This window comes from Alternaria rosae (genome assembly GCF_020736505.1).
Source record: "Alternaria rosae strain MPI-PUGE-AT-0040 chromosome Unknown BKA58scaffold_1, whole genome shotgun sequence".
Lineage (NCBI taxonomy): Eukaryota > Fungi > Ascomycota > Dothideomycetes > Pleosporales > Pleosporaceae > Alternaria > Alternaria rosae.
This window is the reverse complement of record NW_025763570.1, coordinates 1,304,374-1,331,996: the sequence shown is the minus strand read 5'-3', so window position 1 is coordinate 1,331,996 and position 27,623 is coordinate 1,304,374. Positions and strand designations below refer to the sequence as shown.

At 52.8% G+C, this 27,623-nt stretch overlaps 11 protein-coding genes across 11 annotated transcripts; 6 read left to right on the top strand and 5 right to left on the bottom strand.

The window, feature by feature from the left end:
- Window positions 1–329: 329 nt before the first annotated feature.
- Window positions 330–4,208, top strand: BKA58DRAFT_8452 (Glutamate/Leucine/Phenylalanine/Valine dehydrogenase-domain-containing protein). Its single transcript, XM_046176023.1, has 4 exons — window positions 330–395; window positions 499–1,037; window positions 1,087–3,793; window positions 3,846–4,208. The coding sequence occupies exons 2-4, from the start codon at window positions 694–696 to the stop codon at window positions 3,990–3,992; spliced, it is 3,198 nt and encodes a 1,065-aa protein (XP_046030687.1). The 5' UTR covers window positions 330–395; window positions 499–693; the 3' UTR covers window positions 3,993–4,208.
- Window positions 4,209–4,528: 320 nt separating this feature from the next.
- Window positions 4,529–5,867, top strand: BKA58DRAFT_372183 (uncharacterized protein). Its single transcript, XM_046169100.1, has 4 exons — window positions 4,529–4,596; window positions 4,887–4,982; window positions 5,107–5,429; window positions 5,492–5,867. Exons 2-4 carry the CDS (start codon window positions 4,955–4,957, stop codon window positions 5,570–5,572), a joined length of 432 nt encoding a protein of 143 aa, XP_046030686.1. The 5' UTR covers window positions 4,529–4,596; window positions 4,887–4,954; the 3' UTR covers window positions 5,573–5,867.
- Window positions 5,868–5,933: 66 nt separating this feature from the next.
- BKA58DRAFT_8397 (cytochrome P450) lies at window positions 5,934–8,134 on the bottom strand. Its single transcript, XM_046176014.1, has 4 exons — window positions 8,004–8,134; window positions 7,470–7,907; window positions 7,090–7,387; window positions 5,934–7,040 (listed from the first exon to the last, which is right to left on the bottom strand). The coding sequence occupies exons 2-4, from the start codon at window positions 7,855–7,857 to the stop codon at window positions 6,206–6,208; spliced, it is 1,521 nt and encodes a 506-aa protein (XP_046030685.1). The 5' UTR covers window positions 7,858–7,907; window positions 8,004–8,134; the 3' UTR covers window positions 5,934–6,205.
- An 893-nt stretch (window positions 8,135–9,027) lies between these two features.
- BKA58DRAFT_302525 (glycoside hydrolase superfamily) lies at window positions 9,028–10,970 on the top strand (the record flags this gene model as incomplete). The annotated part of the gene is made up of 2 exons (XM_046166930.1): window positions 9,028–10,464; window positions 10,545–10,970. The coding sequence occupies 2 exons, from the start codon at window positions 9,028–9,030 to the stop codon at window positions 10,968–10,970; spliced, it is 1,863 nt and encodes a 620-aa protein (XP_046030684.1).
- Window positions 10,971–11,042: 72 nt separating this feature from the next.
- On the bottom strand, window positions 11,043–12,720 carry BKA58DRAFT_8380 (uncharacterized protein). Its single transcript, XM_046176012.1, has 2 exons — window positions 12,423–12,720; window positions 11,043–12,367 (listed from the first exon to the last, which is right to left on the bottom strand). Exons 1-2 carry the CDS (start codon window positions 12,683–12,685, stop codon window positions 11,116–11,118), a joined length of 1,515 nt encoding a protein of 504 aa, XP_046030683.1. The 5' UTR covers window positions 12,686–12,720; the 3' UTR covers window positions 11,043–11,115.
- Window positions 12,721–12,868: 148 nt separating this feature from the next.
- On the top strand, window positions 12,869–14,288 carry BKA58DRAFT_8366 (uncharacterized protein). Its single transcript, XM_046176007.1, has 4 exons — window positions 12,869–12,997; window positions 13,053–13,681; window positions 13,738–13,864; window positions 13,920–14,288. Exons 1-4 carry the CDS (start codon window positions 12,937–12,939, stop codon window positions 14,180–14,182), a joined length of 1,080 nt encoding a protein of 359 aa, XP_046030682.1. The 5' UTR covers window positions 12,869–12,936; the 3' UTR covers window positions 14,183–14,288.
- A 1,789-nt stretch (window positions 14,289–16,077) lies between these two features.
- BKA58DRAFT_8309 (uncharacterized protein) lies at window positions 16,078–18,125 on the top strand. Its single transcript, XM_046175991.1, has 3 exons — window positions 16,078–16,780; window positions 16,832–17,674; window positions 17,743–18,125. Exons 1-3 carry the CDS (start codon window positions 16,250–16,252, stop codon window positions 17,923–17,925), a joined length of 1,557 nt encoding a protein of 518 aa, XP_046030681.1. The 5' UTR covers window positions 16,078–16,249; the 3' UTR covers window positions 17,926–18,125.
- A 62-nt stretch (window positions 18,126–18,187) lies between these two features.
- On the bottom strand, window positions 18,188–20,211 carry BKA58DRAFT_8322 (concanavalin A-like lectin/glucanase domain-containing protein). The gene is made up of 4 exons (XM_046175994.1): window positions 19,979–20,211; window positions 19,194–19,923; window positions 18,517–19,141; window positions 18,188–18,453 (listed from the first exon to the last, which is right to left on the bottom strand). Exons 2-4 carry the CDS (start codon window positions 19,827–19,829, stop codon window positions 18,326–18,328), a joined length of 1,389 nt encoding a protein of 462 aa, XP_046030680.1. The 5' UTR covers window positions 19,830–19,923; window positions 19,979–20,211; the 3' UTR covers window positions 18,188–18,325.
- Window positions 20,212–20,368: 157 nt separating this feature from the next.
- On the top strand, window positions 20,369–21,753 carry BKA58DRAFT_8305 (band 7 family-domain-containing protein). The gene is made up of 3 exons (XM_046175990.1): window positions 20,369–20,716; window positions 20,801–21,225; window positions 21,277–21,753. The coding sequence occupies exons 1-3, from the start codon at window positions 20,539–20,541 to the stop codon at window positions 21,610–21,612; spliced, it is 939 nt and encodes a 312-aa protein (XP_046030679.1). The 5' UTR covers window positions 20,369–20,538; the 3' UTR covers window positions 21,613–21,753.
- A 140-nt stretch (window positions 21,754–21,893) lies between these two features.
- On the bottom strand, window positions 21,894–23,536 carry BKA58DRAFT_350162 (uncharacterized protein; the record flags this gene model as incomplete). Its single annotated transcript, XM_046168511.1, has 2 exons — window positions 22,150–23,536; window positions 21,894–22,065 (listed from the first exon to the last, which is right to left on the bottom strand). Exons 1-2 carry the CDS (start codon window positions 23,364–23,366, stop codon window positions 21,894–21,896), a joined length of 1,389 nt encoding a protein of 462 aa, XP_046030678.1. The 5' UTR covers window positions 23,367–23,536.
- A 429-nt stretch (window positions 23,537–23,965) lies between these two features.
- BKA58DRAFT_350159 (BTE binding protein 4) lies at window positions 23,966–26,802 on the bottom strand. Its single transcript, XM_046168510.1, has 3 exons — window positions 26,535–26,802; window positions 24,856–26,451; window positions 23,966–24,804 (listed from the first exon to the last, which is right to left on the bottom strand). The coding sequence occupies exons 2-3, from the start codon at window positions 26,385–26,387 to the stop codon at window positions 24,387–24,389; spliced, it is 1,950 nt and encodes a 649-aa protein (XP_046030677.1). The 5' UTR covers window positions 26,388–26,451; window positions 26,535–26,802; the 3' UTR covers window positions 23,966–24,386.
- Between the last annotated feature and the right edge of the window lie 821 nt (window positions 26,803–27,623).

The window sequence follows — 27,623 nt, the reverse complement described above, 5'->3', positions numbered from 1 at the left end:
GAGACAAGACGTGAAAGGTTATAAAGATGACGGGGGCCCGCCTTCGCTGCTGGGTGACTGACCGCATACTCTTCGGCTGCAAGCCTCATTCTTGTCTACTATTATTACTCCCGCATCTTATCTTGATATCGGCATACCAGGGTGTTACTGTTCCACCGCCAGGTACCTCAAAGATTGCAGCGTCGTACTAGCAAGGCCGCTGTTACTCACGTCTTGACTGGCATCGGATGTATTAGACGGGTATACGGACTACTGCACATCCACCTGTACACAAGCTGGTGTCCCGATTCCCCAGGGCAGGATACAGAAGAGCGGTGGATCATCTGTCCAATTGCCTGTACCATCGTTATCCGAAGCGGTGATCGACGGCTGCGGCTCGTTGGTTGTACTAGAAGGTAAGCTAGCGTTCCTGCGTCATTGCAGTTACGATGCCCGAAATAGCGGTGCATCGTATTTCTCGGATGCATTGAATCGTCGACTAACGAGCCCTTCTTTTAGTGTTTTGCGAGCTCAAGGCTTGGGTTTTGCCCCTCTATCATCAAGGGCCCCACTATTGCCCGATCGTCCAAACTTCGTGCGCTTTATCATCACGCCTGACGCGTCTCACCGAGCACGCAATTCAAATAGCATTGTATCAATCGTTACAACAGCATCTCGCTGAGAAACCACACACCCCAATTGCACACGCCCAGCATGGCTTCCACACCCATTGAAGCCGTAAATGGCCTCGCACCCCAGCACAAGCAGCTCGAGCAGCTTCTCCATACTCCAGACCGCCGACCCTCACCTCTTCCCACACATTTGAGCGCACCGGGCTCAGGAAGCTCAACACCTCGAACGATCCCACAGGAAGGTTCGGGCGGCTCCGGATATGTTGCACCCGTGTTCGAGGGCAAGGCCCAGCAGATGGAGGCTGTTATGGACGGCGTCGAGGAAAAGGGCTTCATGCCCCCAGAGCTCGTAGAGTCAGAAACCAAGTGGTTCTACAACGAGCTAGGCATTGACGATATGTACTTTGCTACCGAGACGGTAGAAGCGTAAGCATGACTTCCATTCTTCCCACGGCTGCACTAACAGAGGTTACAGAATCATCAGCCATATCCACTCGCTCTACGCCGCAAAGGTCGCCGCATACGCCAGAGACGACAAGCGCCTCGAGATCCGGCTTGACAAGGAAGCCGCTGATCATGCCGTATACATCGATACCAGCAGACCCGGTGTATCCGTCATTGACGGCCCTCAATACGAGCAGCGCCTGGGCAAGAAGTACCTGGCTGTATCCAAGCCTGGCCTCGCATACCGCGTAGAAAGCTTCCGCTCGGAAAGCCCGCTACCAGGAAGCGATGACCAGCAGTTACGATGCTACTTCGTCTACCAGTGCGACTTTGTCGACCCCAACCCCAGCGAGACAGAGACCAACATTGAGAAGATTGGTGACAAGCGTTTCCTACAGAAAGCGACTGAAAATACAAAGGTCATCTACCAGCAGATTCTCCAAGTCGCTGTAGAGCGTACTGGTCCCGTCATTGACCACTTTGATATCGAAGGCTCAAGAGACAAGCGTCTGGTTGTTGGTTTCAAGCGCGGAAGTGCTTTGGGCCTGTTCAGTGCCTTGAGCGATCTATACCACTACTACGGTCTGACCACCTCGCGAAAGTACGTCGAGCAGTTCTCCAACGGCTATACTGTCATGTCTCTCTACTTGCGCCCGCTTCCAGGAGCTGCCGGAGCTAAGCACCCACCGATTGAAGCCTCGATCCACCAGATCACCAAGGAGGTTTCATTGCTCTACTGCCTTCCGCAGAACAAGTTCCAGACGCTCTTTGCTACGAGCAGACTGAGTCTACAGGAGACCATCTACGCACACTGCGTCTGGGTCTTCATTACCCACTTCCTCAACCGACTTGGAAGCGAATACACTGCTCTGTCAGCTATTCTTGACCCAGAGAACAGCGTACACGCCGAGTTGCTATCTAAGCTGAAGCGCCGGTTACGTGCTGAGACCTTCACCGCCGACTACATTTACGAGATCATCATGACCTACCCGGAACTGGTCCACACCTTGTATCTGCCGTTTGCCAAAACTCACTACGTACAGACTCGGGGTCAAGAGGACGACTTCCTACCGACTCTGAGTTATCTCCGCCTCCAGGTCGACAAGGTCCAAACAGACGCCGAGTTGACCGACACCATCAACAAGGCTGTTGTCAACGACCACCACGAGATGGTAATGACTGCCTTCCGTGTCTTCAACCAGTCAGTGCTGAAGACCAACTTCTACACTCCTACCAAGGTCGCTATCAGCTTCCGCCTAAACCCCAACTTCCTACCCTCCACAGAATACCCTCAGCCGCTGTATGGTATGTTCCTTGTCATTGGCTCCGAGTTCCGTGGTTTCCATCTCCGCTTCCGTGACATTGCTCGCGGTGGTATCCGTATCGTCAAATCTAGGAGTCAGGAAGCGTACTCCATCAACGCACGCTCCATGTTTGACGAGAACTACAACCTCGCAAACACGCAGCAACGTAAAAACAAGGATATTCCAGAGGGCGGCTCCAAGGGTGTCGTTCTCCTTGACTTCAAGCACCAGGACAAGGCTCGGGGCGCTTTCGAGAAGTACATTGACAGTATTCTCGATCTACTCTTGCCTCCTACGAGTCCTGGTATCAAGGACCCTATTGTCGATCTTCACGGCAAGGAAGAGATTCTCTTCATGGGTCCCGACGAGAACACTGCCGATCTCGTCGATTGGGCCACTGAGCATGCACGCGCTCGTGGTGCGCCATGGTGGAAGTCATTCTTCACTGGAAAGAGCCCCAAGTTGGGTGGTATTCCTCACGACCGATACGGTATGACAACGCTGTCTGTCCGCGAGTACGTTCTGGGTATTTACCGCAAGCTTAACCTCGACCCCAGCAAGGTCCGCAAGCTGCAGACAGGTGGCCCCGATGGTGATCTTGGCTCGAATGAGATCTTGCTCAGCAACGAGAAGTACGTTGCTATCGTTGACGGTTCCGGTGTTCTGGTCGACAACAATGGCATCAACCACGAGGAACTGGTACGTCTAGCCAGGGAGCGCAAGATGATCAACCACTTCGATGCTTCGAAGCTTTCGTCAGAAGGATACCGTATTCTGGTTGACGACACCAACAAGCGCCTACCGAACGGAGACCTTGTCTACAACGGCACAACCTTCCGCAACACCTTCCATCTCCGCAGTGATATGCACTACGACTCCTTTGTTCCATGTGGTGGCCGACCTGAGTCGATCGATCTGTCAACTGCCAACAAGCTCATTGTCGACGGCAAGTCCGTAATCCCGTACATTGTGGAAGGTGCGAACCTGTTTATCACCCAGGACGCTAAGCTCCGTCTCGAGAAGGCTGGCTGCATTCTATACAAGGATGCTTCAGCCAACAAGGGTGGTGTTACTTCTTCCTCGCTCGAGGTACTTGCATCGCTGGCATTCGACGACGAGAGCTTCCTCAAGCACATGTGCGTCGGTGAAGATGGCCAGGCGCCGGAGTTCTACAACAACTACGTTCGGGAAGTGCAGAAAACTATCCAGAACAACGCGCGTCTTGAGTTCGAGGCCATCTGGAGGGAACACCAGGAAACTGGTCAGCCTCGCAGCATCCTCAGCGACACTCTCAGTACCGCGATCACGAAGCTGGATGAGGAATTGCAAAACACCGAGCTGTGGAAGGACGTTAAGTTCCGGGAGTCGATTCTCAAGGAGGCGTTGCCAAACATCTTACTCGAGAAGATTGGCCTCGATAAGATTATCAAGAGGGTAAGCCACAACCATTACTGCGCAGTTGAAGCATGGACTAACAACCATACAGGTACCCGACAACTATCTACGCGCTATTTTCGGAAGCTATCTCGCGAGCCGCTTCGTTTACGAGTACGGTGTATCAGCCAGTCAATTCTCTTTCTTCGACTTCATGAGCAAGCGCATGGCAAAGGGTAGCAACTCAGCTACTCGCTAGAAGGCTGTCATGAGTATTGGGCATGAGCGTCAGAGCTCGCACGGCGTTTGGGCAAGGGATCAAAAGTTATCTGAGGTTTGAACATATGCTCCGACCATGGACATGGGCGGCGCTTACGGATCCCATCGTATGGGTGCTGAGACGGGCGGCTATTTAGCTGTACCAACGAATGATAGATGAATACAAGTGCTCCAATTCATTGACCTACTACAAAAATGTTCAAACATGCGTTCATGCCCGTGGCCTTCTTCTCGTGGTAGTGACAGACCATCACGGTAATACGGTAGGCCCAGAGAGAGCGGTGTGTTGCGAAGTAGGCAGGCACACAACTCGAGCATCAAAAGGGTGCGGATTGGACTAGACCATTTCAAAGCCCAACATCCTGATCGGGAAGCTCCCATATGATACGAGTTGGCTTAGCGGATCGCTCATTGGCCCAGCTGACCTTGCCATGTGTTGTTGTGATGAGACACGTCCTCCGTCTCGCTTGAGAGTTTAAAGTGCGAGCTTCCCCCGCCCGTTCTGACCTCGACCCTCCCACTTTCTACAACACCAATCTCTGTCGCGTCCGCACACCACACCTGGAATACTGTCGCCGATAGCTGTAAGTAAGTCGCCTACCTCCGTTTCTCCTATTTCTGTGTCTTTACAGCACAAATATCTGGGCAATCGCCTGCGTTTTTGCGCTTTTGCAAGGCACGTCGGCGGCATGGCTGCAGGACTTCGCGCGCGTTCTGCACAACGCGCTTTTCTTGCCTTCTTCTTATGTTTATCATGATCGCCTGCATCTCTTCGATATATTCCTCTGTTTTTGAAAGGATAGCTCCTTGGGAAGCTTCGCATCTCGTGCACTGCTTCCAAATTACGCGGCACGCGTACTAACCTGTCATCCAGCTTCGACTCACCACTCCACGCACTACAAAAACACTCGAAACTACCCAAGAACCTTCAGAACAAGCAAGATGGCCGCTACTACACGCGCGAGAACTGGTAAGCTTTCCCCCTTCTTCCACACGTTCGGCACACGCATATAGCCCTGCACTGCCTCAACCACACCTCCGTACACGAACACCTCCCCCCAGCCAAGCAGCAAAACACTAACCCCTCCTCAAAGGCAACTCCAAGCCCCGTCTCGTTCAGCAAATCGAAAACGCAGTCGCGCCCACAAAACGCAGCACCACCACCAAAGCCAACACGTCCAAGCCCCGCACCAGCAAAGTAGCCTCCGGCCGCGTCACCAAGCCCAAAGCTACCACGACCACCACTAAGAAGACGACTACGACTAAGCCCAAGGCCGCTGCTGCACCGAAGAAGACGACTGGACCCAACGTCAAGACGGTCAAGAAGCCGAGGACCAAGACGGAGAAGGTGGTTGATAAGGTTGTGGGAAAGGCGGAGAAGGTTATCGGTGATGTGGAGGGAAAACCGGGGAAGAAGGTAAAGCATTCTTCACATATTGTAATCAGAGATACGCCAGCTAACATACCCTCCTTATCTAGGCCGCAGGCACCGCTAAAGCACGAGGCACAGACTCGACTACCAAGCGCGCCGCACCGCGAACTCGGGGCGTAAAGGCCTAAGAAGAAGAAGTTCTTCGTGCGTTTTGCTGCGTAGAAGATGCTCGGGGCATAGAAATCGGTTCCTCTGGCGTGCACCCGCTTTGCTTGCGTCACGAGATGCTACCATGTCGAGCACAAAGAGGACGGGGTGTATTGGTATCGTCTCTGTTTCGCTCCTTTCTTACGAGTCACGATGAGCCTGTTTCTTTTTTTTTTTCGTTTATTGTTGCTGTTGCTGTTCGGAAAGTGTATGATAAGATACCCAGGCGTTTTGATACGATGTGTTGATTAGACAATAAGGATTGGTACTATTCAACGCTCTGAAGAGACTTTTGATGTTGAGCTGCTGTGATGTTGAGAGATGACATATTTTCTTTACGGTGAGACGACGTAATGCTGGCAGAAAGCTAAAGAATACATGCAATTATGTCCAGAAGACTTCATGGTATTAACAGCAGGGTGGTATATCTTGACGGGTATACTAGACAACGACAGTACATCGCAAAGCACTAAGCTAAGCAGAGCAAGAGGGCGACATGCAGATCGAAGAAACGCGAACGCTCATACATCGTCAATCTCCAATGCTTCCTGCGCCCAGTTCCCCATCCACTAACCCATCACCCCGTCCCTTCATCCACACACACACACACTTACCTACTGAAAAACAACCTTAATCTCCTTAGCCGGCTGCAACACGATATCCGCATGCATCCCCGGATCCGCCCCACCCATCCTATTCTCCACCGTCTGAAACCTTTGGAACAATCTGACAAGCGTATACCCCATCTCGGTAAGCGCAAACTGCTGACCAATACAGATCCTAGGTCCGCCGTTAAACGGCACATATGTCCACGTCTTCGGGTTCCAGTTGTCCCAACGATCGGGCGCGAAGACCGAGGGCGGAGGGAAGGAAGTAGACGTGGGTGGGTATAAGTCTTCGCGGCGCTGCATGACGAGAGTCGAGTAGCCGATTGGTGTGCCGGCGAGGATACCGATGGGTTGCGTACCGTCGGGTCCGCCGCCTACGGGGAGCGTGGTGTCCTTGAGGGCGAGGCGGACGTTGTATGGGACGACGGGGTAGAGACGGAGGGTTTCGTTTATGATGTGTTGGAGGTATTTCATATTCTTCAAGTCTTCGTAAGTGGGCTGGCGCTCAGGACCGACAGTTTGCAGGATTTCTTGACGCAGTTTGGCGAGGATGGTTGGGTCGATGGATAGGTGGTAGATTACCCATGTTAGGGTGCACGCGGTTGTGTCGCGGCCTGCTAGGAGGACGGAGACGAGTTGATCGCGTAGCATGTCTCGGTCGCGTGTGTATCCTGCGATCGCGTGGAGGAATGTGTAGCCTTCGTCGTGGTTTGTCTTCTTCTCGAGTTCTTCTGGGGAGAGTGCGAGAGCGCGATCGATGAAGGGATTGACGAAGTCGTTGATGATCTTGATGGAGTCGTAGAAGCCCAATCGCTTGCGAGGGATAAGCCAGTTTAGAGGTCTGATCGGTGTTAGGGGCAAGCTTCATATATAGGAGTAGGTCTACGTACCCGATCTTAGACACGAAGCTCTGTACACGCTGAGCGTTGTAGAACGCATCCGCGAAGACCGTTTGTGGCTCGTCCAGACTGCCCACACTCTGGCCCAAAAGGAAATGTGTAGCGGCATCCAATGTGTACCTGAACATCATATCAAGCGTATCGATCTCGTCACCCCCAGCGATCTTGGACATGAGGATTTGGGTATGTTGTTCGAAGATGTCGATGTCGCTAAGGCGGTCTTTGACGAATTGCGGTCGGATGAGCTGGCGTGAGTTGTGCCATAGTTGCCCGTCTGTAGTAAAGATACCTATGCGAAGGTTAGTAACCGTCCATACATTCGGTCTGATGCGGCGTAGTTGCCCTAGGACCCCACTCTCTGGTGTACGTACTGTTGCCCAAGAAGGTGTGCCAGTCTTTCCTGAACTGCTCTCCCTTGCCGTAGTCCTTGAATTGTGTCGCAAGAATAGCTTTGATGTTCTCGGGGTCTGCGGTCAGAACCACGCGCTCGCCAACGCCAGCCTCAATTGTGTATCGCCCTGGACCGCACCACTTGTTGAACATGCCAACCCATAGCTCGTACGACTTGTCTTTCAGAGCATAGGTGACGACTTCGTATGCCATGTCAACACCATACGGGAAGTACGTCTTTCGGACTGGCGCTCGAGCGCCCAGCTTGCGGATTCGCGCATCGGTGTTGATCTGCTGGACAAGCCTGTAGCCGATAAACAGGACGACGGCGGCGCCGAGGAGGTAGGGAGTCGAGAGATAGTTCGTCATGTCCGTGAGCTCGGTCGCGACTGGCGACTATGCGTCTAAGACGGATGGCGCTTCGCAGGGTATTAGCACCGCATATATGGTGGCATTCACATGGAAGAGAATGCGCTATGAACGCCGAGTGGACTACCGGTGGGTAATCGACCTACCCCAAAGTACTCGGATCGACAAGAAAGCCGAGTTTTGACAGCTGCCTGGAGACGTGAACAGCATTGGTGCCGCAGGGCTAAACTTTCTTCATGGCACACGAGCTTGCTGCCTCCTTTGGTGGTGCAATCAGAACGTCGTGTGCTCTTGTGCCACCTCGGCTTGACATCTGAAAGCCCCCGTGCCGCAGGACTCGCAATTTTCGACGCATACGGAGTAATGCTAGAGGCTCGCGTAGCCGTGGTGCGCTCATGCACATCCCTGATGCCCTGCAAAAGCGGGGAAGAGCGATCGAGATAGCTGGACCATGTGGGGATGGTGGTAGCATCGTGGCCGCTCGGACGAATTCTGGAAGACCTGGGGCTCCGACCTCCATGCTACTGTGGCCGTGGAGTGCACGCAAATCAGAAGAATCCATGTTTGTGGTCTGGCAAAGACTTAGCTTGTGCGAAAACGTGCGACGCGTATATCTCCTATTACCTCCTTGCTGATCTCCCAAATTGCCGAGTCGGCTGCATCTTCCCGTCATCATGGACCCGCGGGCAACCCCAGAAGATCATGAGATGTGGAGGCGTGGCTCAGGTGGCTCATCACAACAGCTTGGAGCTTACGTCGGAGCTGATGTAGTCTGTTCGAATGAGGCGAGGCTGACAGCTGAACGCCCGCACGTCATCGCACCTTCTCTTCGAGTCCACGAGTTGCCCCACTTCAGGGCTAGCTCGCATTTGTTGAACTCTCCAGTGCTCGGTTAAGAACTGCGATACTACCACAAGGTTACAACTTGATCACCTTTGGGCGAGTCTCTAACGTCGACTGGCATTAATATATCACCCGCTGCAACTACCGGGAACACCGCGGGAGCTTGCGCTTCGAAAAACCATTCGGAGCAGCCGGATCGGGCCTACGCAGGTATATTCCCTTGCGCCAGTCTTCGTACCTTATACATAGCTTGTAATCCACTCGTCTCTTCTGTCTCACCGAATGCTCTCTTGATTCTCCCAGTCTTGATCTGGTCTCTTTTGCGATATGAAGCCTCTTACGTGTACCACACTATCTCTTCTCATATCCTCAGTAGCAGCCATTTGGCCTGTACCTGTCTCACATAGTTATGGCGATACCGTTCTTTTCATCAAAGAAGATGTACCATTCTACTGGTATGAAGCTGGCGCAAAAAACGTAGGCTCAATCATGGACCAGATTCCCTTTCTCTTCAAATTCAATTCTAACACAATTCCCCACGCACAGGACAGCAGCGAGCTGAAATTGCGCACGCAATACACAGGACCGGTACCTAGCGACAAATCCGAAACAGCTACCCAAGAAGGCATCACCAGCGACGACATTGTTGTGTTCGCTATCAATTCTACATGGGCAACCGTCTTTCAATCCAACTTTTACCCGTGGAAGTTTCACCCTAGAGACTGGGATGAGCCGTCTCCAAGCCAGTCGAACACATCATACATCTCCCGCGTCGATGTCAAAGTGCTCAAAACCGCTGACCCTAATGTCACCAAGCCGCTTGCTGGAGAGGTTGACGAATCCTATAGTCTGACCTTGACAACAGAGGGCGTTGCAAGTATCAGCGCAAACACCAGCGTAGGGATAGCACGCGGCTTGACAACATTCTCTCAACTCTTCTACGCACACTCCGATCAGCAGCATGTATACACACCCCTGGCACCTGTGCAAATCACCGACAGTCCGAAGTTCCAACATCGCGGCATCAATCTCGATGTGTCACGCAACTACTTCTCTACAGCCGACATCAAACGGCAGATCGACGCTGCTGCCTACAATAAGATGAACCGCTTCCATCTGCACGTAACAGATAGCCAGTCTTGGCCCTTGGAAATACCTTCCATGCCCGAGCTGTCCACCAAAGGAGCATACCGACCCGATCTAGTCTACACAGCCGACGACTTCGCAACGATACAACGCTACGCCGCGCTTCAAGGCGTAGAAATGATCACCGAAATTGACATGCCAGGTCATACCTCCAGCATTCACTACAGTATGCCAGAGCTAATAGCCGCGTTCGGCATCCAACCAGACTGGAACACTTACGCCGCCTCTCCACCCTCTGGCACACTGAAACTAAACTCGCCCGCTGTCAACGATTTCTTAGAGAAGCTCTTCGATGACGTACTACCTAGAGTGTCTCCGTACTCGGCGTACTTCCACACTGGTGGCGATGAAGTGAACAAGAACGCGTATCTGTTTGATGACACGGTCAAGAGCAACGATTCAGCTATCCTGCAACCGCTCATGCAGAAGTTCGTCGATAGGAACCACGATCAGGTTCGCGCCATGGGACTTACACCTGTGGTGTGGGAGGAGATGTTGTTGGAATGGAACCTAACACTTGGCCCCGATGTACTCGTGCAGTCATGGCAGAGCGACGAAGCAGTTGCACAGATCGTGTCAAAAGGGCATAAAGCTATAGTTGGGAACTACAACTACTGGGTAAGGCGAAACTCTTTTCTCCCCCTCCTCCACTGCCTCTTCCAAACGAAAATTTGCGTGTGCTAACACCCACGAAACAGTACCTCGACTGCGGCAAAGGCCAATGGCTAAACTTCGACCCCTCCGTCAGCGCGCAATACTACCCCTACCAAGACTACTGCGCCCCCTTTCACAACTGGCGACTAATCTACTCGTACGACCCTTTACACGGCGTCCCTGCCGAGGACCAGCATCTTGTCATCGGCGGCGAGGCGCACATGTGGGCTGAGCAAACTGACCCCGTTAATGTCGATAGGATGATTTGGCCTCGTGCTGCGGCTGCGGCGGAAGTGCTCTGGTCGGGCGCGAAGGACGGGATGGGTCAGAACAGGAGTCAGATTGATGCGGCGCCTAGGTTGAGTGAGATGAGAGAGCGGTTGGTGGCCAAGGGGATTGGGGCGGAGCCAATTCAGATGCCGTATTGTACTATGGAGGGGAATGTTTGTCAATTGGCTAATCTTGGTTAAGGTGGGATGTGGGGTGTGGAATTTTGGGGTGAGCACCGTAGTCTGTAGACATAGAAAACGTTAAGATGCATCATACATGTTCCCTCGTCTTTCCCCAACGCCAAGCGCCCTACATATCCTCACGTCTTTGGTACGCGGTATTCCATCAAAACTCCATGGCATCGGCACCTTCCTCTCTCTCTCTCTTCAACGCTGGTTTGTCCTCGTCTACTAAGCCCGCGACAAACCGTCGGAAGTAGTCTACATATGGCTTCAAGCTCGTCTTCTCCCAATCCTGCATCTTCTTGTCCGTTTCTTCGCCCGACCAATCGTCAATTTCCTGGAGTAATTGCGTAACTGTCGGTACACTCAGCGGATCAAAATCCTCCGCTGTCCTCGTATCAATTGGTACACAGACACGTCCTGTTCCGGGGTGAATTACGAATGGCGATTTGAGCAAATGGTTAAGCTTCTTGGAGACTTCGGCATCGAGACGGGGGTATGTGTATTCTAGGATGATGTCTTGCTTGGCTTCGAGAAGGTCTTTGGGCGTCTTTGACAAGGCGCCGGATTTGGCTAACGCGTCAATATCGGCCCATTTCGATGCGCTGGGGCGGGAGGGCGCGGAGTCCCATTTCTTCTTTAGTGCTGCTCTGAGCGTGGGGTCGGGGATGAGGTCGAGGAGGTGCGCGGACTTTTCTTCCGCGGCCCAGGGATCTTGTTCAGCGAGAATGGAGGTCTGGAAGTGCTCTTTCAGGATAGCCAAACTGCGCTCGAGATGAGGATGTAAAGGTCGTCGCACGTTGACCTTCTTGCCGCCCTGGTCTCCTCCCTTGAGTAGTTCGAGATAGCCGGCTACGGAGCGGCGCTTTTGGTCGTCCATTTCTCGGGCACGCTTGTCGCAGACCCAGGCGTGGGCTCCTCGACGACCGGAGTACACCCAGAGGATGTGTTTGAACCCAAAGTCTTCCCGTAGAGCAACATCAATGGTCTTGATGGCCATTGTGATGAAGCCCCAGCACTTGAGACAAATGCTCGCACCCGTGCAACATGTTCTGATGTCGTCGTAATCCGTCATATCAATATCAAACACCAGCTCCTTCATAAGAGGGCGGAACGAGCTCGCTTTCCGTAGCGTTTTTCTATCTCTTGGGTTTGTGCTGTACATGGGACCGATTTCGAAACGTGAGGGCAGCATGTTTATGCATTGTTTCCGCAGGAGATCGGCTGTTGGAAAAGACTGGTATCGTAGATATGCGTCGTTGGGTAGGGTGAAGGCGAATTCGCGGTGTGCAAAGTCGTTGCTGGGTGTTGCGGAATGATTGAGCCATTGGAAGAGGGGACGGAAGGGGAATAAGCGTTGGTAGAATGCACGCATGACGTCTGGGTCGGAGAAGGAGGATTTCGAGGTGATCTTGCTGTATCGGTGTCAGCAAGTGTCATGAAGTTGATATATCGGTAGGTGGGGCGTACATTGGTGCGGGTTGCGAGGCGTCCTCCTGCGACGTAGGCACCGGCGCGCTCGAAGGAAACTCTTCGTCTGAGTCTTCTTCGTCGAAGAGCTCTTCGAGCTTTACCTTGGGCTCTTCCACTGCGGCGGCTGTGGGTGCGTCTTCCATTGCAACATCTTGCGTCTCTGGCTCCGCCTTGACAGCATCCGTTTGGGAGACTGTCGCTGAGGACTCGTCTGCGGGCGTTGATTCTGGCGTAACCGAGTGCGGCATCTCGGAAGTCATGCGATTGGATTTGGGGGGATATGTTGTAAGGACGCGGATGCTGGGGGTGAAAGAGTTGGCCGACGCGTTCGCGTATAGTGGTCGCGGGCGCGTTTGGGCTGCAGGGATGCCCTTGTCCGCCGTCCCTCATTCCTTCCCCATCCGTGTAACTATCGCTCGTCACATCGCGTCAACTCGAGCAAACATTCTCCACATTGCTCAAACCTCACCTGGGCAGGGCATGCACTGCGACAGTACTCACAGTGCGGAAGATGGCGGAGGAGGATACTGTGTCCGGAGAAGGGTGGATCTCAGATGATAGCAGTTTCTATGGTAGGTTTGGACACCTCAAGCTAATACCACGATACGTGACTGACAGTGGACCTAGGTGATGAAGACGAACAACAACGTCAATCAAAAAAGTGTGAAAGCTTCAAGACCGGACCCTTCTGGCGTGCACATGCTAAAGACCTAAACGCACTCACGGCTGCGGCCAGGAATGCAAGACCACTATCCGAAGAAGCAATGCCCGGCAAGGGATCTATGGCGAAGACTAACACCTTCAGCATGTCGGGTGTTGATCGCAAGGCCATGGAGCAGGAGCGACTTGCAAGACAAGGCAAGCGAAAGCGAGAGCCCTCTCCTGTGTCCGCCTCGAACCTAGAACTGTTCAATCCTCTAGAAGGACAGGATGATGCGTGGCAGCTAGGCGAGCCTGTTGATGACTTTGTCAGGCGGCTTCCTCCATATACCACCTCCATCTCTACATGTCCCTGGATCTGGGCTGCTAATCCGTATCGCAATCCTCGCGACAAGTCACCCTCACCTCGTGTTCAAGACTTCACATCGCGTGGCATGGAGTTGCTTCAGCAGTCACTCCAGACTCGCCGCGATATACAAAAAGAAGGTGCAAAGGGACCTAGGGGCATGGTTACCAAACAGCTCCTCCAAGAGAGCAAGGCTCTACAAGAACGGATCTCGAACCTTGCAAAGGACACGCATGTCCTGTCAGGGAAGGCAAGTCCAACTAGCTGCCCGGGCATCCGCATGTTCTAATCACTGACTTGGACTAGTGGATGTTATTTCCCAAATCTGTGGAAGTCGCCAGGGTTTGGAAGCAAGTCGTCGCAAATGTAATCGACAATCGACTTGGCTGTACCTGCAAGGTGGCTACCGACGATGGCAAGGATGAGCGACTAAGTAAGTGTGACGTACGACAAGTAGAGTATAGTTACTGACCTAAGACTTATCATAGTCTGTATCTACACAAAGGACTTCCTAGATGCCGATGACGTACTGCGAGTACTCCACGAGCTTGAGAGCATGGGTCTCATCAACGTCGGCAGGACTATCTACTACAAACCAGACGCCTACACTTATCTGGATCTCAGACGCGAGACAGCTGCAGAATATGGACTCCAAGCCAGTCTCTACAACTCGCGGGCTTTGCTGGCAGCTAACAAGGTGTCAAAGTCAACATCGTTCCCGCAGAAGAAGCAGTCGACGTTGAAGAAGTGAAGTTGGGTATGCATCAGTAGCTGCTACGCTGCTTGGGGACGGGGTCGTCAGGCATGTTCAACCAGTACTCCTCTCAGAGAAGTCATGGGTGTAGCTTGCTTCCCCTCGTATTATATTCATTGACAGCCCAATCGTCTCTGTTGAAGCGCTGCAAGCTGGTCTTTCTGCTTGTCTTGTCGTTATGGTGGGTGGCAGCTACTTCATCTGACCAATGTTACAGCCACCGTTCGTAAACGACGAAGTACGCGTCAGACATGCAGTTATGCCTGTTGACGCTGATCACCGAGCCGCTCTCGGACGCAGCAGCCCGTTTGACAAACCAACGAGCCTGCAGCTAGGACCGTTGCGTACCATGCTGAACAACATGCCTTCAATCACCCGTGATAAACGTAAGCAAAACTTGTCTCCGGCGTTAAAGTGCAGCTGTAAGGTCTTTACCGCTACACTCAGCTGCCTGTAGGCGCATGCAGCCAATGCAGAGGCAGTTCGACCCATCGTGGCTGCAGAGTCTGCTGGCCGCCAGAACGAGTTGAGAGTAGCTATCGTCTTGCGACGTCCGTTGTGTTGGCGCGCTACTGAAAATTCCAGAAACCGAGAGGCGTCGAGTTTTCGTTACTCGATAGTTACCCTGAGGACAGGGCTTCAGTGCCGTAGTTCGCCGCTTGCGATAGACGACTTCCACCGACGATCATAGCATGACAGAACATCGGAGCATCCCGAAACGACAGTACACCGTCTCTTCATACTCGTACTCATCTTTGCCTGTCAGGTTCTCAGTAAAGTGTCCGAGTATAGTCGTGTCTGCTTGAACGAGGCAGGTAGGAGTATGGTAGCAGCAAAACCCGGGCGCGTTCGGGTTCTCGGTTGACTATATGGCTGTCGGCCAGCCCCGAACGGTCAGGGCCTTCGCATTGGACTAGTCAGCGGCTGGGCTCAGTCTTCGGCGCATCGTATTTCCTTTACTCCATTTCTATCGAGTAATGGGAAGGTCGTGTTGGGAGGTACGCTGGCTGACATATGCTTAGCTTCTCCGATGGAATCGGGCCTTACTCCGATGTTTTCGAACTCGCACCTCTTGTGCCAACGAGCACTTCACGAACAAAGATATTTCCATCTTCACTCTTCACGCAAGCCATAAGGAAAGCAGTAAACAAAATGTCATACAAGCCCTGGGTTTGAGATTCTAGAAGTATGACGCTCCGCCGTTGACCCTGCGCTAGTTTGAGGGCTCTAATCGCGCGATCTACTGTGCGCCTATCGCGTGCAGCAATACCCTTGCAGGTGCTTATCAGTAACATATGCACGTCCCCCAACACCATCCACAACGTGCAGCAACACGTTTAGGAAGTTTACCGATTTCAACGCTTTACCCAACTCTCGAGGATTTAATCTTCGAGCTCCAATGAGTGAGGAACAGCACATGATGCGCGCCTAATCTAGACAGCAAAGGTCTCGCATGCCTGATCCTGAGGTAGCATACACTACCAGGGCGAATAGCCTCGTATCTACACTAAATCGACCAACGGGAGACAGGGTCGAGATGCATGGCTAAGGCGGCCGCGATAGACTACCTCCACCCTAGTTACTCGATAGAATCGAGCAACGTGTATTCCAGGGTTCGCCGAGGCTCCACAGTCCCCTGACGCCATGTTAGTTGATCCAGATTCTGGCTACAATGCCCCGAGAGGATCTTTGGGCTGGCCCATACCAACGGGTAGATAAGGACCTGTACCCCAGGTTTTGGCGTTTTTGATAACGACTTACTGAGCGCATATCTTCTCTCAAACGTCTTCTCTGATTGAAAGTACTGCTTTGCCAACTTTCAGCAAGATACAAACCACATTCCTCTTTGACATTTGTTAGGCGCAACACCAAACGCGCCTTATCAACGCTTATCTCCAGCTCACCCGGAGACGCCCACCTTCTTCCCCGCGTTTGCCGAGTTCGGGGCTTGTTGCTGTATATAGCTCATGCTGTTAGCACGGAGCTGAGCACTTTCAAACTTCTTTGCCCACTCTTTTCTTGCTCTCGTCTTCTCATAGTCGATTACATTTCCAATTTGGCATCATGGCACCCCACGCCACCACCCCTCCACCTCTTTCCCATGAGCAACCCATTCAAGCCATCACAGTCCTTGCCTCATCAAGAGCAGTCGTTGCTGGTCGGCTGACTGAGGCTACCATCGTTGTATCAAACCTCACAGGAAAGATCACTTCCATCTTCCACTCGGTCCTTCCTCCTACAGACTTCCCTGAAGGCACACCATACACCGACTACTCGCCACACATCTTACTACCTGGTCTTGTTGATGCCCATGTTCATCTCAATGAGCCTGGTCGGACAGAATGGGAAGGTTTCTGGACCGGTACACGGGCTGCAGCATTCGGCGGTGTCACAACTGTCATTGACATGCCCTTGAACGCTATTCCTCCTACGACTACTGTCGAGAATCTCAAGATCAAATGCGAAGCATCACAGGGGAAGTGCTGGGTCGATGTAGGCTTCTATGGTGGCATCATCCCCGGTAACTCAGGAGACCTTAAGGCTTTAGTCAAGGAGGGTGTTCGGGGCTTCAAGGGTTTTCTGTGTGACAGTGGAGTGAGTATATTTATCTCAGCACCCCAGCACGTGACACTAACCACTCACCAGGTCGACGAATTCCCCGCCGTCTCATCCCTCGACATCGAAAAAGCGCTTCTCGAACTCAAAGACTCAACAACAACACTAATGTTCCACGCCGAAATGATCCCACCCATCACCGACTCCGTAGGCGACGATGTACAACAATCCCTCCCCCCACTCGCCCCCAAAGGCCCACTAACCTCGTACGACACATTCCTACAATCCCGCCCACCATCCTTCGAAACCTGCGCCGTAGCCGAAATCCTTTCCCTGGCCCATCTCGCCCCAGACCTGCAACTCCACATCGTGCACCTTTCAGCCATCGAAGCCATCCCCATGCTACGTAAAGCGCGCGCCGACGGCATCAAAATTACAGCAGAAACCTGCTTCCACTACCTTGCCCTCGCATCAGAAGGCATTCAAGAAGGCGACACAAGACATAAATGCTGCCCGCCCATCCGCTCTCAGTCCAACCAAGATGGTCTCTGGGAAGAACTGCTTCAAGACACGGCTGATGGAGTGATTCAAACCGTCGTATCAGACCACTCGCCTTGCACGCCTGAAATCAAACTTCTGCCTCCGCATCTCGCGCCCAAGAAGACGGGTGAGAGCAGCGAGAGCGAAAAGCAGGGATCAGAAGGAAAAGGCGATTTCTTCAGCGCTTGGGGCGGCATCTCAAGCGTGGGCCTCGGTCTACCTATCCTGTGGACCGAAGGTACAAAGCGCAACCCTGACTTCAGCGTCGAGGAAATCGTACGATGGTGCTGTAGGAACACGGCGAAGCAGGTTGGGCTTGAGAAGAGCAAGGGTGATATCAGTGTGGGTTTCGATGCTGATGTTGTGGTTTTTGACGATGAGGCTGAGTTCTTGGTATGTGGTTCCTCCTATCTCTTTTCTTCTCTTATCTGTATATGAGCTGTGGGCTAACGTTAATGCAGGTCGAGCCCAACACTATGCTCTTCCGCAACAAAGTGTCGCCGTATGAGAACAAGACGCTCAAGGGTATTGTGAGGGAGACTTGGCTACGCGGCCAACGCGTGTTCTCGAGATCAGAAGGGTTTCAAGAGAAGTCTGGGCCGCAGGGCAAGTTGCTGCTTGAGCCGCGCAAGACGAGCGTTTAGGTTGAGAAGGGCGGAGGATTTGCTTTGGAGAGTACGGTGCATATACATATGGTTGGGACGCTGCATAGAGCATGTGGTGTTTGACGTCTTTCCTTTCTTCTATTGCATAGATGGTGTTTTTCATTTGAGTACGAAGTGCATAGAAGGTATTTACAATCTGAATATGAACCTGAGTACGAAGGTCGTACTTCCACTTGCTTTCCTCGCAAGTCACAAACCAAATGCCGCATACAAATCACCGGCTCCTTTCGCAATAAAAGCAATGCCATGTAGTATTCCATATCAAGTAGCGTAAAACACACCGAGAACAATACGTTTCTCGGGTACAGCGTATAGTACACATCCCCCAACCCTTATGTGTACACGTCTCTTGATCCATCTCAAACTCCTGGAGAACGGCTTACAAGTATTTCTTGGGCGCACCACCTCGCCTCTTCTTGTACACGATATAAGCACCTGTAATCATAATCTGAACAGCGACTGCGATGAAGAAAAAGGTCATTAGGCTGGGTCCGTGGCTGCCAACAACTGTAACATGGAGTTAGCTTTATTCCTGACTCAAAACACATGGGGTTAGGAATATGCACTTACCATCACCCATCATGCCAGGCAAACTCGACATGACATGTCCGTGATTCCTGTCCATCGCATGATGAATTTGCTGCATCATATCCTTGTAGTCCTTGCTCTCCAAGTCTCGCAGTATTTGCATCGTAGTGCGTTCAACCTTTTCCATATTGCGGATTGTGGCCGCGCCGCGGTCGTCCATTGGTACGATGCGACGATGGAGCTCCTCCCAACGCTCCATATTCTCCTTGTGGATAAGTGTGACGGTCTCGGCGATTTCGAAGACGCGGTTGTTGATGATTTGGATGCGGTTGTGGAGGTCGGCGAATTGGTCTTGTTGCGAGCGGATGTTGCCTGCTAGGACGTCTTCGAGCATCTTGGGGATGTCCTGCTGGGAGGTCGAGGAACCATAGTTCTGCTGCCCTTGATTCTGCTTGTGCGTCTGCTGTTCGTGGCCTTGTTGGGCGGCGAGGTTTTGCTGTTGTTGGTGTTGTTGCTGGGAATTGATGTAGTCCTTCTTGCTTAGGTTGGGCTCTTCGCGCGTGTATGAGTTGGTGGTAGAGACGATGAACTTGTGGACTTCGAAAGAGTCAGGGTTCTCGGCGGAGGAGGCGCTTACACCGAAGTAGTAGCCTTCAGGGAGATCGACCTAGAGGGATAGTTAGGAGTGTGTATCTGAGCGCGTGGGTATGAGAGCATACCTTGTTAGTCTTGAAGCAGGTTTCTCCGTCTACAATGACCTCTAGGAAACCCTCTGCGTGGTGCAATTTGATAGGCGTAAGCTCTCCACGGTTCCTGTATGCATAATCGCATTTGCCAAAGGCCAATGTGTCGGGGTCAGGGTGAGCCCTGATGTCCTTGGTTCCATCGTTCAGGAAACCGCGAACAGAGCCGCCGTGTCCTTCATACTGGTCTATGACGAGTACCAGTCCGTCAAACTTAGGAGCCGTGTACAGGCTCGCTGGTGTCTCCCGCGCTTGTGAGTCCTTGACGTACCACAACTGCAGGTTACCGCCTCCACGCTCCATGCCAGTCGCTCTGAAGTCCAACTCGGCGGTCCAGTCGCCGCTGTGGTGTAGCGGGTCCTGCGCCCATATCGAACCACGCTTGCCTCCAGGGTATGGAGGCGTGAGAATAACTCTGTCGGAAAGAACCTGGGGCACGTAGTCGTCTGAGCCCTGAACGACGAAGTGAGGGACTGTCTTGTAATCGGGCGAGATTTGTTGGCCAGCTTTCTGGCCAAAGCTGAGGTTATCTATGACATATTGGGCGTGCGCTGTGGAAAGGGCGAGGGTCGACCAGGCAATGGTCCGCAGCGATTGCGGTGTGATGTGCATGTTGGAGGGGCGCAATGCGGTGCTCGGGTTGACGATGAGGTTCGATTCTGGGTGCAATTGGTTGCTCGATTATACTCGGACGTAGTCTTTCTATCTGGAATCCTGTTAGAGGGTTGTCGAATTGGAGGTATAGCAGCGAGCAAACGTACCTCCTGTAGGGCTGATAGTAGTTCCACCTGCGTCGCAACCTTAGAATGGTCCACGCGACGGTCGCAAGTCAATTAATCGAGAGTGAAAGAAACAATCGGGTATCACGAAACGACGACAATGCACAAGAAGAGAAGAACCGCCACCAGATGGGCAGGAACGAAACCGAATGGAGATGGGGAGCTTATGGACAGCTGTGCTTAAGACGGGTCTACATATGACATTGATTGGGTGGTCTATGCGCGGAGATACTGCGACAACTCTGGTAAGCCACCATCTAAGATGAGACGTCAAGCCCGCGAGGACATTCGACCTGTGGATACGGCACTGATGGAATGTTTCAAGCGATGCACAAATGACCGAAAATATAGTCGCAAAAGGGTCTAGCCACCGAGATACAGCAATGCGGAGGTTTGCTTGGCGGTTCGGTGCCGTCGGGAGTCGTGATTGGCCGACTACCATTTTCTCATCGTCGACTACCTCATGACCGAGCTGCATCCGCCATCGTCGCCGCCTACACGTCTCACGCACCCCACGCCAACCCCTCACCTTCACGGCCAACATGTCTGCACCGGATCCCAAGGAAGCCTGGGCGCGCATCCAGAATGAGCTCACACGACGCGGCTCTCGATTCGGCGGCGCGGGCGGCGGCGGACCACCGAAGGGCCTCTTTGGAGGTCTTGGAGGACTGGTACTAGTTGGTGGTGGAATCTGGATGGCGAACAATGCTCTTTTCAACGGTAAGTCTTCTTTAAAGAGGTCTCTCCTAGGGACTTCCAATGGGCCATGATGCGAATGATGCGAATGATACTGACTTGCGACAGTCGACGGTGGTCACCGAGCAATCAAGTACACCCGAGTAGGCGGCGTCCAGAAGGAAATCTACAGCGAAGGAACCCACTTCCGCATTCCCTGGTTCGAGACACCCATCACCTACGATGTGCGCGCCAAACCCCGAAACGTCGCTTCCCTCACCGGCACCAAGGACTTGCAGATGGTCAACATAACCTGCCGTGTACTGTCAAGACCGCGGGTCGAATCTCTACCGCAGATCTACAGGACATTAGGCACCGACTACGATGAGCGTGTTCTGCCATCAATCGTCAACGAGGTTCTCAAGAGCGTCGTGGCGCAGTTCAATGCCAGTCAGCTCATCACACAGCGTGAGAACGTCAGTAGGCTGGTACGCGACAACTTGGTCCGAAGAGCAGCGAGGTTCAACATCATGCTCGACGATGTCTCTTTAACGGTAAGTTGCCGCCCACTTACTCTTACCCCACCATCTTCTAACCGTCCTTAGCACCTCGCCTTCTCCCCCGAGTTCACCGCCGCAGTCGAAGCCAAGCAAGTCGCACAGCAAGAGGCCCAACGTGCCGCCTTCGTCGTCGACAAGGCCCGCCAGGAGAAGCAAGCCACCGTTGTTCGCGCCCAGGGTGAGGCCCGCTCCGCCGAGCTGATTGGTGACGCCATCAAGAAGAGCAGGAGTTACGTCGATCTCAGGGAGTTCGAGAACGCAAGGAATATCGCACAGATTCTGCAACAGAGCGCAAACAAGGTCTACCTCGACAGCAGAGGTCTTGGTCTGGACATCAGCCAAACCACGGCAGATAAGGAGCAGAGAGCGAACAGGAAGTAAGAAGATGAGGTGGCATGTGTCCTTGAAAGAATACTATTCGAAGACAACGTCGTGTATAAATATCTCTGGGAAAAGCGAGGTGCAAGCGTGCAATTGTGTAGCTTTCCACTCATGACTAAATAACAACAAAGTACTCCAACTCAATCCTGCTCTATCCCCATGGTACGAGAGGTGTATGCAATGACCACACATGCCACTCAAGCATGACAAGAAGAGGGAGGAAACAAGACAGTGTCGAAAGGGCAATGGTATTAATGCGCAAGTACTATATAGGGGTATCACTATTCGCTCTTCCTCTTCTTTGCATGCTCGTCCTCCTCTCCACCAGCAACATCAGTTCCATCTTCACAAACCTCGCTCTCAACCTCATCCACAGCCCTCTTCCTCTTCTCAGTCCTCGTAACCTCCTCACCAGCCGACTTCTCCGTAACAAACAACGTACTGGCCGTCTCTCTAACACTGCTACTATGACTCTGCTCACTCACCCCCTGCTCGACCACCGCCTCTCCATCTTTATCCTCCTCTTCATCAACCAACCCCAAATCCGCCGTATTCTTATCCGGATCCTCAAGCGCAGCCTGAATCTTCTCAAGCCCCATATCGTCTCCCTCGAGCGTCTCACTAATGTCAGGATCCACCCAACCCTCCGTGTAGCTGCCCCCGAAATCAATGATCCACAGCTTGTCGTTCGCGTCGACCATGAAGTTGTCTGCTTTCGCATCACCCCATATGATGCCGTTGTCGTGGAGTAGTGATACGTAAGCTGCGCTTTTCTCACTCCAAACACGCCTCTTCTCCTCATCTACTGACGACCTAAGCAACTTGGTCAACGGCGTTGGCGCATCGATGTTCTCCAACAACAAGCCCATGACCTCTGTCTTGCTATTGCCCTGGGCTACAAAGCCACGTAAATGGGGAAACTTGATATCAAGCTTTAACTTCTCGATCTTACGCAGGATCTGTATCTCGCGCTTCACAGAGTCGGGTTGGTCGGCTACAACCGGTTTGAAGAAGTACGTCTCGTTCGTGTCTTTGTGCAGGACTTGGCCTGGGTGCGCGGGAGGTGGCATGCTAACCTCGGACTCGACAATTAGGTCGTTGGCGTTGAGCCAGGGGAGCTTGTAGTCTTGCATGTATTTGGGGACTTTCATGCGGGGGACGAGGGCTTCGATCTTGGCTTCTAGATCGGAAGTCGTTTCCAAGAGTTCTGGTGACAGTTCTCCGTTGGCGATTTGTAACGTGTAAAAGTAGGTGGGGCCGTGGTACCATTCGTACAAGGTGGATTCTTCGGGTTTGCGGTTGGGTGGCGCGTAGGTGTTTGTGATGTCGGAGAAGGAGGCTAGGATCCAGTTTCGCAGTTCGACGCCAGCGCTCGCGGAATCTTGATCGGCGTCTTCTCCTGCCTCTGAAGCGGAGTCTTCGCAGTACTCGGAGTCGGAGTCGGCTGTGACGTCGATGCCGCTATCTTTTCCCTCTGAGCCTTGTCGGTCTTGGTTCTTGTTCTTCTTGCTCTTCACTTTTGCTTCTCGCTCTTCGGCTAGCTCTTCCTCGCGCTCTTCGGCTTCGCGAAGCGCAGAGATTTTGTCGAGGTACTCATAGTACAGAGGCTTCTCAGAGGACTTCTGAAGTACCTTGGGGTCGACAATGACGTGGAAGCGGACATCGTTGATGAGAGCTGTCAAAGCACAGCTATCCTCGTTGTCATAGGAAAAATGTAAAGTATGGGCTTTGGTGGTGGTAGTGGTCTGAGCCATTGCTCTAAAGAATGTGAGATTGACGGGAGGCGTATCGCTGAACGTATGAATGCAAATGGCCTACAATGTGCACGACAGCACACTACATCTATACTGCCATCATAATAGCCCACAGACTCAAATCTACCCCTACACCGACATCATCGCTATTTCGGATCGCCGACCTAATCGCATAGCAAATCCCATGCCACACCATAGGGGGCTTTATCTGACCCATGCATCTACATCATAGATGTCGTCCTGATCTGCAGGTACGATCGAGATAGTGGGAAACGGCACCGTCAGGAGACATTCTAAGTGGCTAGCAGGTGCTGGCGCATCAATAGATCCGATCTGGAATCGACGTCAGGGTATCGATCTGAAACTGTATAAAATTGGAATGGTTGGGGTGAAAGGGATCGGGGGCTGGCGCGTCGCGAACCACGGGTGCGCGCGATCAGATGTCGTGACGTCAACCACCTGCCGTGACGACTTAGCGCTTTTGCGTTTCTGTGACGACCATCCGCAATTCGATAGATCAGACACACGCTTTGCTTTTGGTAAGCTCGTTGGTTGACCCGGAAATCACAGGTAAATGCCATATGTGGATGGGATTGTTTCAAGATGAAGTCATATTTGTCGATTGACAAGACGTCCAACATTGTCGCATTGCTACATAAACGCTCATCGTTCATATCGATGCATCGCTAGCAGAAATACTGCACTAGTTCTGACGTTCAATCGTCGAGATAGCCAAACCATATACGCCGTTTTGAAAATAACAATTGTGCCTGCCTAAGGAGCGTGATCCCCACGTCGAGCGGCCCCTACAGTAACATAAACCAGAAGCGAAACGTGATCCTTTCCTAAGAATGATCCTAGATCCTGTCAAGATCTTGGAGAGCCTGCCCAGAAGTAAGAGTTAAGCAATGCGTTGAACCATCTTCCAGAGATTTCGCAAACGCCGAGTCATTATACGTCGTAATCCATAACAGTTATCATACAGCCTCGCAGTGGCGTCGTCGCGTCGAGTAAGAATATTTATACGGTGAAATCCAAGAGGTCGTAGGAAGAGGAGTCCAATGAAGTGAAGTCGCCCATTGCCTTCATTTCAAGATCGAACTGAGAGTAAGAGGTGTCAGGCATAGTGTCAAACAACTCGTCGAGAGCGTCTTTGGGCTCGATTGGCGATGTCGGCGGTGTTGTAAATTGATGGGACTGGACAGACGACCGTGATGGCGACGACGAAGCCTTCAAAGGGCTGGACTGGACTGGCGCGCTCGAACCGTTGACAGACCCGGCGGAAGCGGGTCGCACGTCGGCTGGTGACATGGGAGGCGTATGCGAGTGTTGAGAGAGCTGTTGGAGGATGTTCATTGACGCGGCGTCGCTCGGGTAGGTGGCAGACGCAAAGCTCGATTGTGCGTCTTCTGCGAAAGGGCTTGATGAGGCCTCAAAGCTATTGTATGTATCAGTATTGAGTTGGATGGAGTAGATTCGAGGAACTGACCTGAAGGGATCCACTGAAGCGTTCATGGAGTCGTAGCTTTGTGAGTCGGACATGAGCTGGGGCATGTCCTGTGATTGAGCTGGCTCGTAGCCCTCGAGTGGTGATGGAGATCGAGCTTCTGAGTACGGCGAGCCAGCTGAGGATGGTGCTGCAGATGCTAGTGCCCGTGACCTGCTAGCCTTCTCGACACGCTGCTCCATGTCTGGGCGATTCTTCTTCGGTCGGCCACGCTTGGCTTGTCGGCGGACTGCATCGGGGAACCCACCGACACACATGCCACGCTGGCGGTGGCGCGTGAGAGCATCTTGTCGTGCGAAACCTGCGCCACATGGGCACTTGTATGGCTTGTTGCCTGAGTGGATCTTTGCGTGGCGCTTCAGGTCGTGCTGGCGGACAAAGCACTTGCCGCATCCATTGCACTTATATTGACGATCGCCAAGATGAGTTTGAACGTGCGATCGGATGTTCTCTCGTCGTCCGAAGACCTTGCCGCAACCGTGGAAGAGGCAGGTCCACTTGCCGGTTGTGGTGTCTTGCTCGCTGATGTAACGCGCAACTTCTTCAGGTGCAATGCCAGTAAACTCGAAACTCGCGTCAACCTCAAGGTCGTTGAAGATCTGAGGTTGGGAGAATGAGTCCATGGATAGGCCGTTGATCGACATTGAAGTTTGCGGCGTAGGCAATAGAGCCGGTGTTTGCGAGAACATCATCTCTTGGTGCTCTTCGATGTTCTCCAGGAAAGAGTGCATGTCTTTCTGCTGTTGCGGCGAAGAGACTGGCGATGGCGACAAAGCATCGGATGTGTAGTAAGATGACGATTCGTATCCCATGTCGGCATCTGGGTTGTCGAAGTCGAAAGTCATGGCTCTTGAGGTTGGCTCAAGGTTGATGTCACCCATAGCAGTGAAGCTTGGGTGCTGAGTTGCACCAAAAGACTCATGGCTTGGTAGCTGTGCTGGCTTTTGCGGTGTTGCAGTGGGGGTTGGTAGGATGTTAATGAAGACTTGTCCACTTGAGCCATACACTGATTGTATGTGCTCGTGGAGTTCTTTCAGTTGCTGTGCAGTAGGGGGTTTAGAGGGGGATGAGGGAGGCTGCTGGGGAGACTGCGCACGGAGTGTCCGTCGTGGAGTCCGCGGTGTGATGGGAGAGATCTGTACTGGGGACGCCAAGAAGGAATCCTGGGGGCCCGGCTGGGGCTGTCTTAGCGGCTGCGCTACTTGCATAGATTGCTGTGGTATTTGTCCTAGATTGTTAGTATTACTTACCGTACTGTCCTCCTGCTGGAAGGTGGGTGTGTCGAAGGGTCCTGGTCGTTGGGTGTAGTCCTGGTGTTGGGCTTGTCGGGCGGCATGGATGGGGTCTAGGTTGAGACCGCGTAGATCCAAGCTCATGCCGCTTCGGTTGCGTCTTTGTAGTTTAGCAGGTGGTGCTCGTACTGTGGGTGCGTCAAAAACAACTGGTGTCGAAAGTTGTCGACGGTGCTGAATTCGTTGGCGCTGGATGCCGGCTGGCATATTTGTGGACAGCATTTCGTATGCAGGTGGAGTCCGGAGTCGGTTCTGGAGGAGGGGGATAGTCCTGTGGTGTCCGAAACTGGTATGTTGTTAGCAACTGATATCATGTGACGGCCCGACCACGATGAGATGGAAGCCTCGAGTTCAAAGATAACGACTTACCTCACGCAGTGCAAGCGGCGCTCCGCCGGGCGGTTAGTATCCTTATGGAATCCTCAGTACAGATGCAGTCTCCCAGTAGCCTGCGTCAAGTAAGTGTGTGGCCGAAGCCTGTGCGTGTGTAGATGTGTGTTGGTAGAGATGTATTCAGTAGCAGTCGCTAAAGCAGCAATCGATAGTTGAAACGAACAAAGAGATGTGGATGCGAGAGATGAGTAGCAAAGTGGAGGATAAATGCGGAGGAGGATATGACGATGTATAATGCCTTACCGGGTCGGGTAAACATTGAGCTCTATCTGGCGTTGCCGCCGCAACGACATGGTTCCAAGGTTACCCGGAGCCGCCCATGCATCAGAAGCGAGGCTAGGCTGAGACAGCGATAGCGCGTTTTCGAACGCACGGTGCGCATAGCAGCCTACGACCCGCCCACATTGATTTTGGTACTTTTCGAATTCCTCTGGTCCGTTCTCCCCGCAACCTTTGCATCTACGTGAGGAAAGCATCTCGAAGAGAGGCTCAGCGTTCAAGATGCAGATCTTCGTCAAGACCCGTACGTTACCACCCACGCACACACTGCGCCGCCATCATCGCCTTGATCGCATCCGAAGCGCCACCTAGGACTCAGCGGCTAACATCCTCCCAGTCACGGGCAAGACCATCACTCTCGAGGTCGAGAGCTCTGATACCATTGACAATGTCAAGTCCAAGATCCAGGGTATGTAGCGACACTTCAATCTACCAGGTTCGCCCCTAACACCACTCAGACAAGGAGGGCATTCCCCCGGACCAGCAGCGTCTGATCTTCGCCGGAAAGCAGCTCGAGGATGGCCGCACTCTTTCGGACTACAACATCCAGAAGGAGTCCACCCTCCACTTGGTCCTCCGCCTCCGTGGTGGAGCCAAGAAGCGCAAGAAGAAGGTGTACACTACCCCCAAGAAGATCAAGCACAAGCGCAAGAAGACCAAGCTAGCGGTCCTCAAGTACTACAAGGTCGACGGTGACGGCAAAATTGAGCGCCTCCGCCGCGAGTGCCCCCAGGCCGAGTGCGGTGCCGGTGTCTTCATGGCCGCCATGCACAACCGCCAGTACTG

Coding starts and splice junctions, on each gene's coding strand:
- BKA58DRAFT_8309 (XM_046175991.1), top strand. CDS start 16,250: ATGGCACCCCACGCCACCACCCCTCCACCTCTTTCCCATGAGCAACCC. Junction 16,781..16,831: donor GTTTTCTGTGTGACAGTGGA/GTGAGTATATTT, acceptor ACCACTCACCAG/GTCGACGAATTCCCCGCCGT. Junction 17,675..17,742: donor ACGATGAGGCTGAGTTCTTG/GTATGTGGTTCC, acceptor ACGTTAATGCAG/GTCGAGCCCAACACTATGCT.
- BKA58DRAFT_8397 (XM_046176014.1), bottom strand. CDS start 7,857: ATGACGAACTATCTCTCGACTCCCTACCTCCTCGGCGCCGCCGTCGTC. Junction 7,388..7,469: donor GCACACCTTCTTGGGCAACA/GTACGTACACCA, acceptor ACCTTCGCATAG/GTATCTTTACTACAGACGGG. Junction 7,041..7,089: donor AGCTTCGTGTCTAAGATCGG/GTACGTAGACCT, acceptor AACACCGATCAG/ACCTCTAAACTGGCTTATCC.
- BKA58DRAFT_350159 (XM_046168510.1), bottom strand. CDS start 26,387: ATGCTGTCCACAAATATGCCAGCCGGCATCCAGCGCCAACGAATTCAG. Junction 24,805..24,855: donor GCTTCAGTGGATCCCTTCAG/GTCAGTTCCTCG, acceptor TACATACAATAG/CTTTGAGGCCTCATCAAGCC.
- BKA58DRAFT_8322 (XM_046175994.1), bottom strand. CDS start 19,829: ATGCACATCACACCGCAATCGCTGCGGACCATTGCCTGGTCGACCCTC. Junction 19,142..19,193: donor CCTGCTTCAAGACTAACAAG/GTATGCTCTCAT, acceptor CTATCCCTCTAG/GTCGATCTCCCTGAAGGCTA. Junction 18,454..18,516: donor GCCTGGCATGATGGGTGATG/GTAAGTGCATAT, acceptor TCCATGTTACAG/TTGTTGGCAGCCACGGACCC.
- BKA58DRAFT_372183 (XM_046169100.1), top strand. CDS start 4,955: ATGGCCGCTACTACACGCGCGAGAACTG. Junction 4,983..5,106: donor TACTACACGCGCGAGAACTG/GTAAGCTTTCCC, acceptor CCCTCCTCAAAG/GCAACTCCAAGCCCCGTCTC. Junction 5,430..5,491: donor AGGGAAAACCGGGGAAGAAG/GTAAAGCATTCT, acceptor CTCCTTATCTAG/GCCGCAGGCACCGCTAAAGC.
- BKA58DRAFT_8305 (XM_046175990.1), top strand. CDS start 20,539: ATGTCTGCACCGGATCCCAAGGAAGCCTGGGCGCGCATCCAGAATGAG. Junction 20,717..20,800: donor GAACAATGCTCTTTTCAACG/GTAAGTCTTCTT, acceptor GACTTGCGACAG/TCGACGGTGGTCACCGAGCA. Junction 21,226..21,276: donor TCGACGATGTCTCTTTAACG/GTAAGTTGCCGC, acceptor AACCGTCCTTAG/CACCTCGCCTTCTCCCCCGA.
- BKA58DRAFT_8452 (XM_046176023.1), top strand. CDS start 694: ATGGCTTCCACACCCATTGAAGCCGTAAATGGCCTCGCACCCCAGCAC. Junction 1,038..1,086: donor GCTACCGAGACGGTAGAAGC/GTAAGCATGACT, acceptor CAGAGGTTACAG/AATCATCAGCCATATCCACT. Junction 3,794..3,845: donor TCGATAAGATTATCAAGAGG/GTAAGCCACAAC, acceptor ACAACCATACAG/GTACCCGACAACTATCTACG.
- BKA58DRAFT_8366 (XM_046176007.1), top strand. CDS start 12,937: ATGGCGGAGGAGGATACTGTGTCCGGAGAAGGGTGGATCTCAGATGAT. Junction 12,998..13,052: donor AGATGATAGCAGTTTCTATG/GTAGGTTTGGAC, acceptor CAGTGGACCTAG/GTGATGAAGACGAACAACAA. Junction 13,865..13,919: donor TGGCAAGGATGAGCGACTAA/GTAAGTGTGACG, acceptor GACTTATCATAG/TCTGTATCTACACAAAGGAC.
- BKA58DRAFT_8380 (XM_046176012.1), bottom strand. CDS start 12,685: ATGACTTCCGAGATGCCGCACTCGGTTACGCCAGAATCAACGCCCGCA. Junction 12,368..12,422: donor GCCTCGCAACCCGCACCAAT/GTACGCCCCACC, acceptor ACACCGATACAG/CAAGATCACCTCGAAATCCT.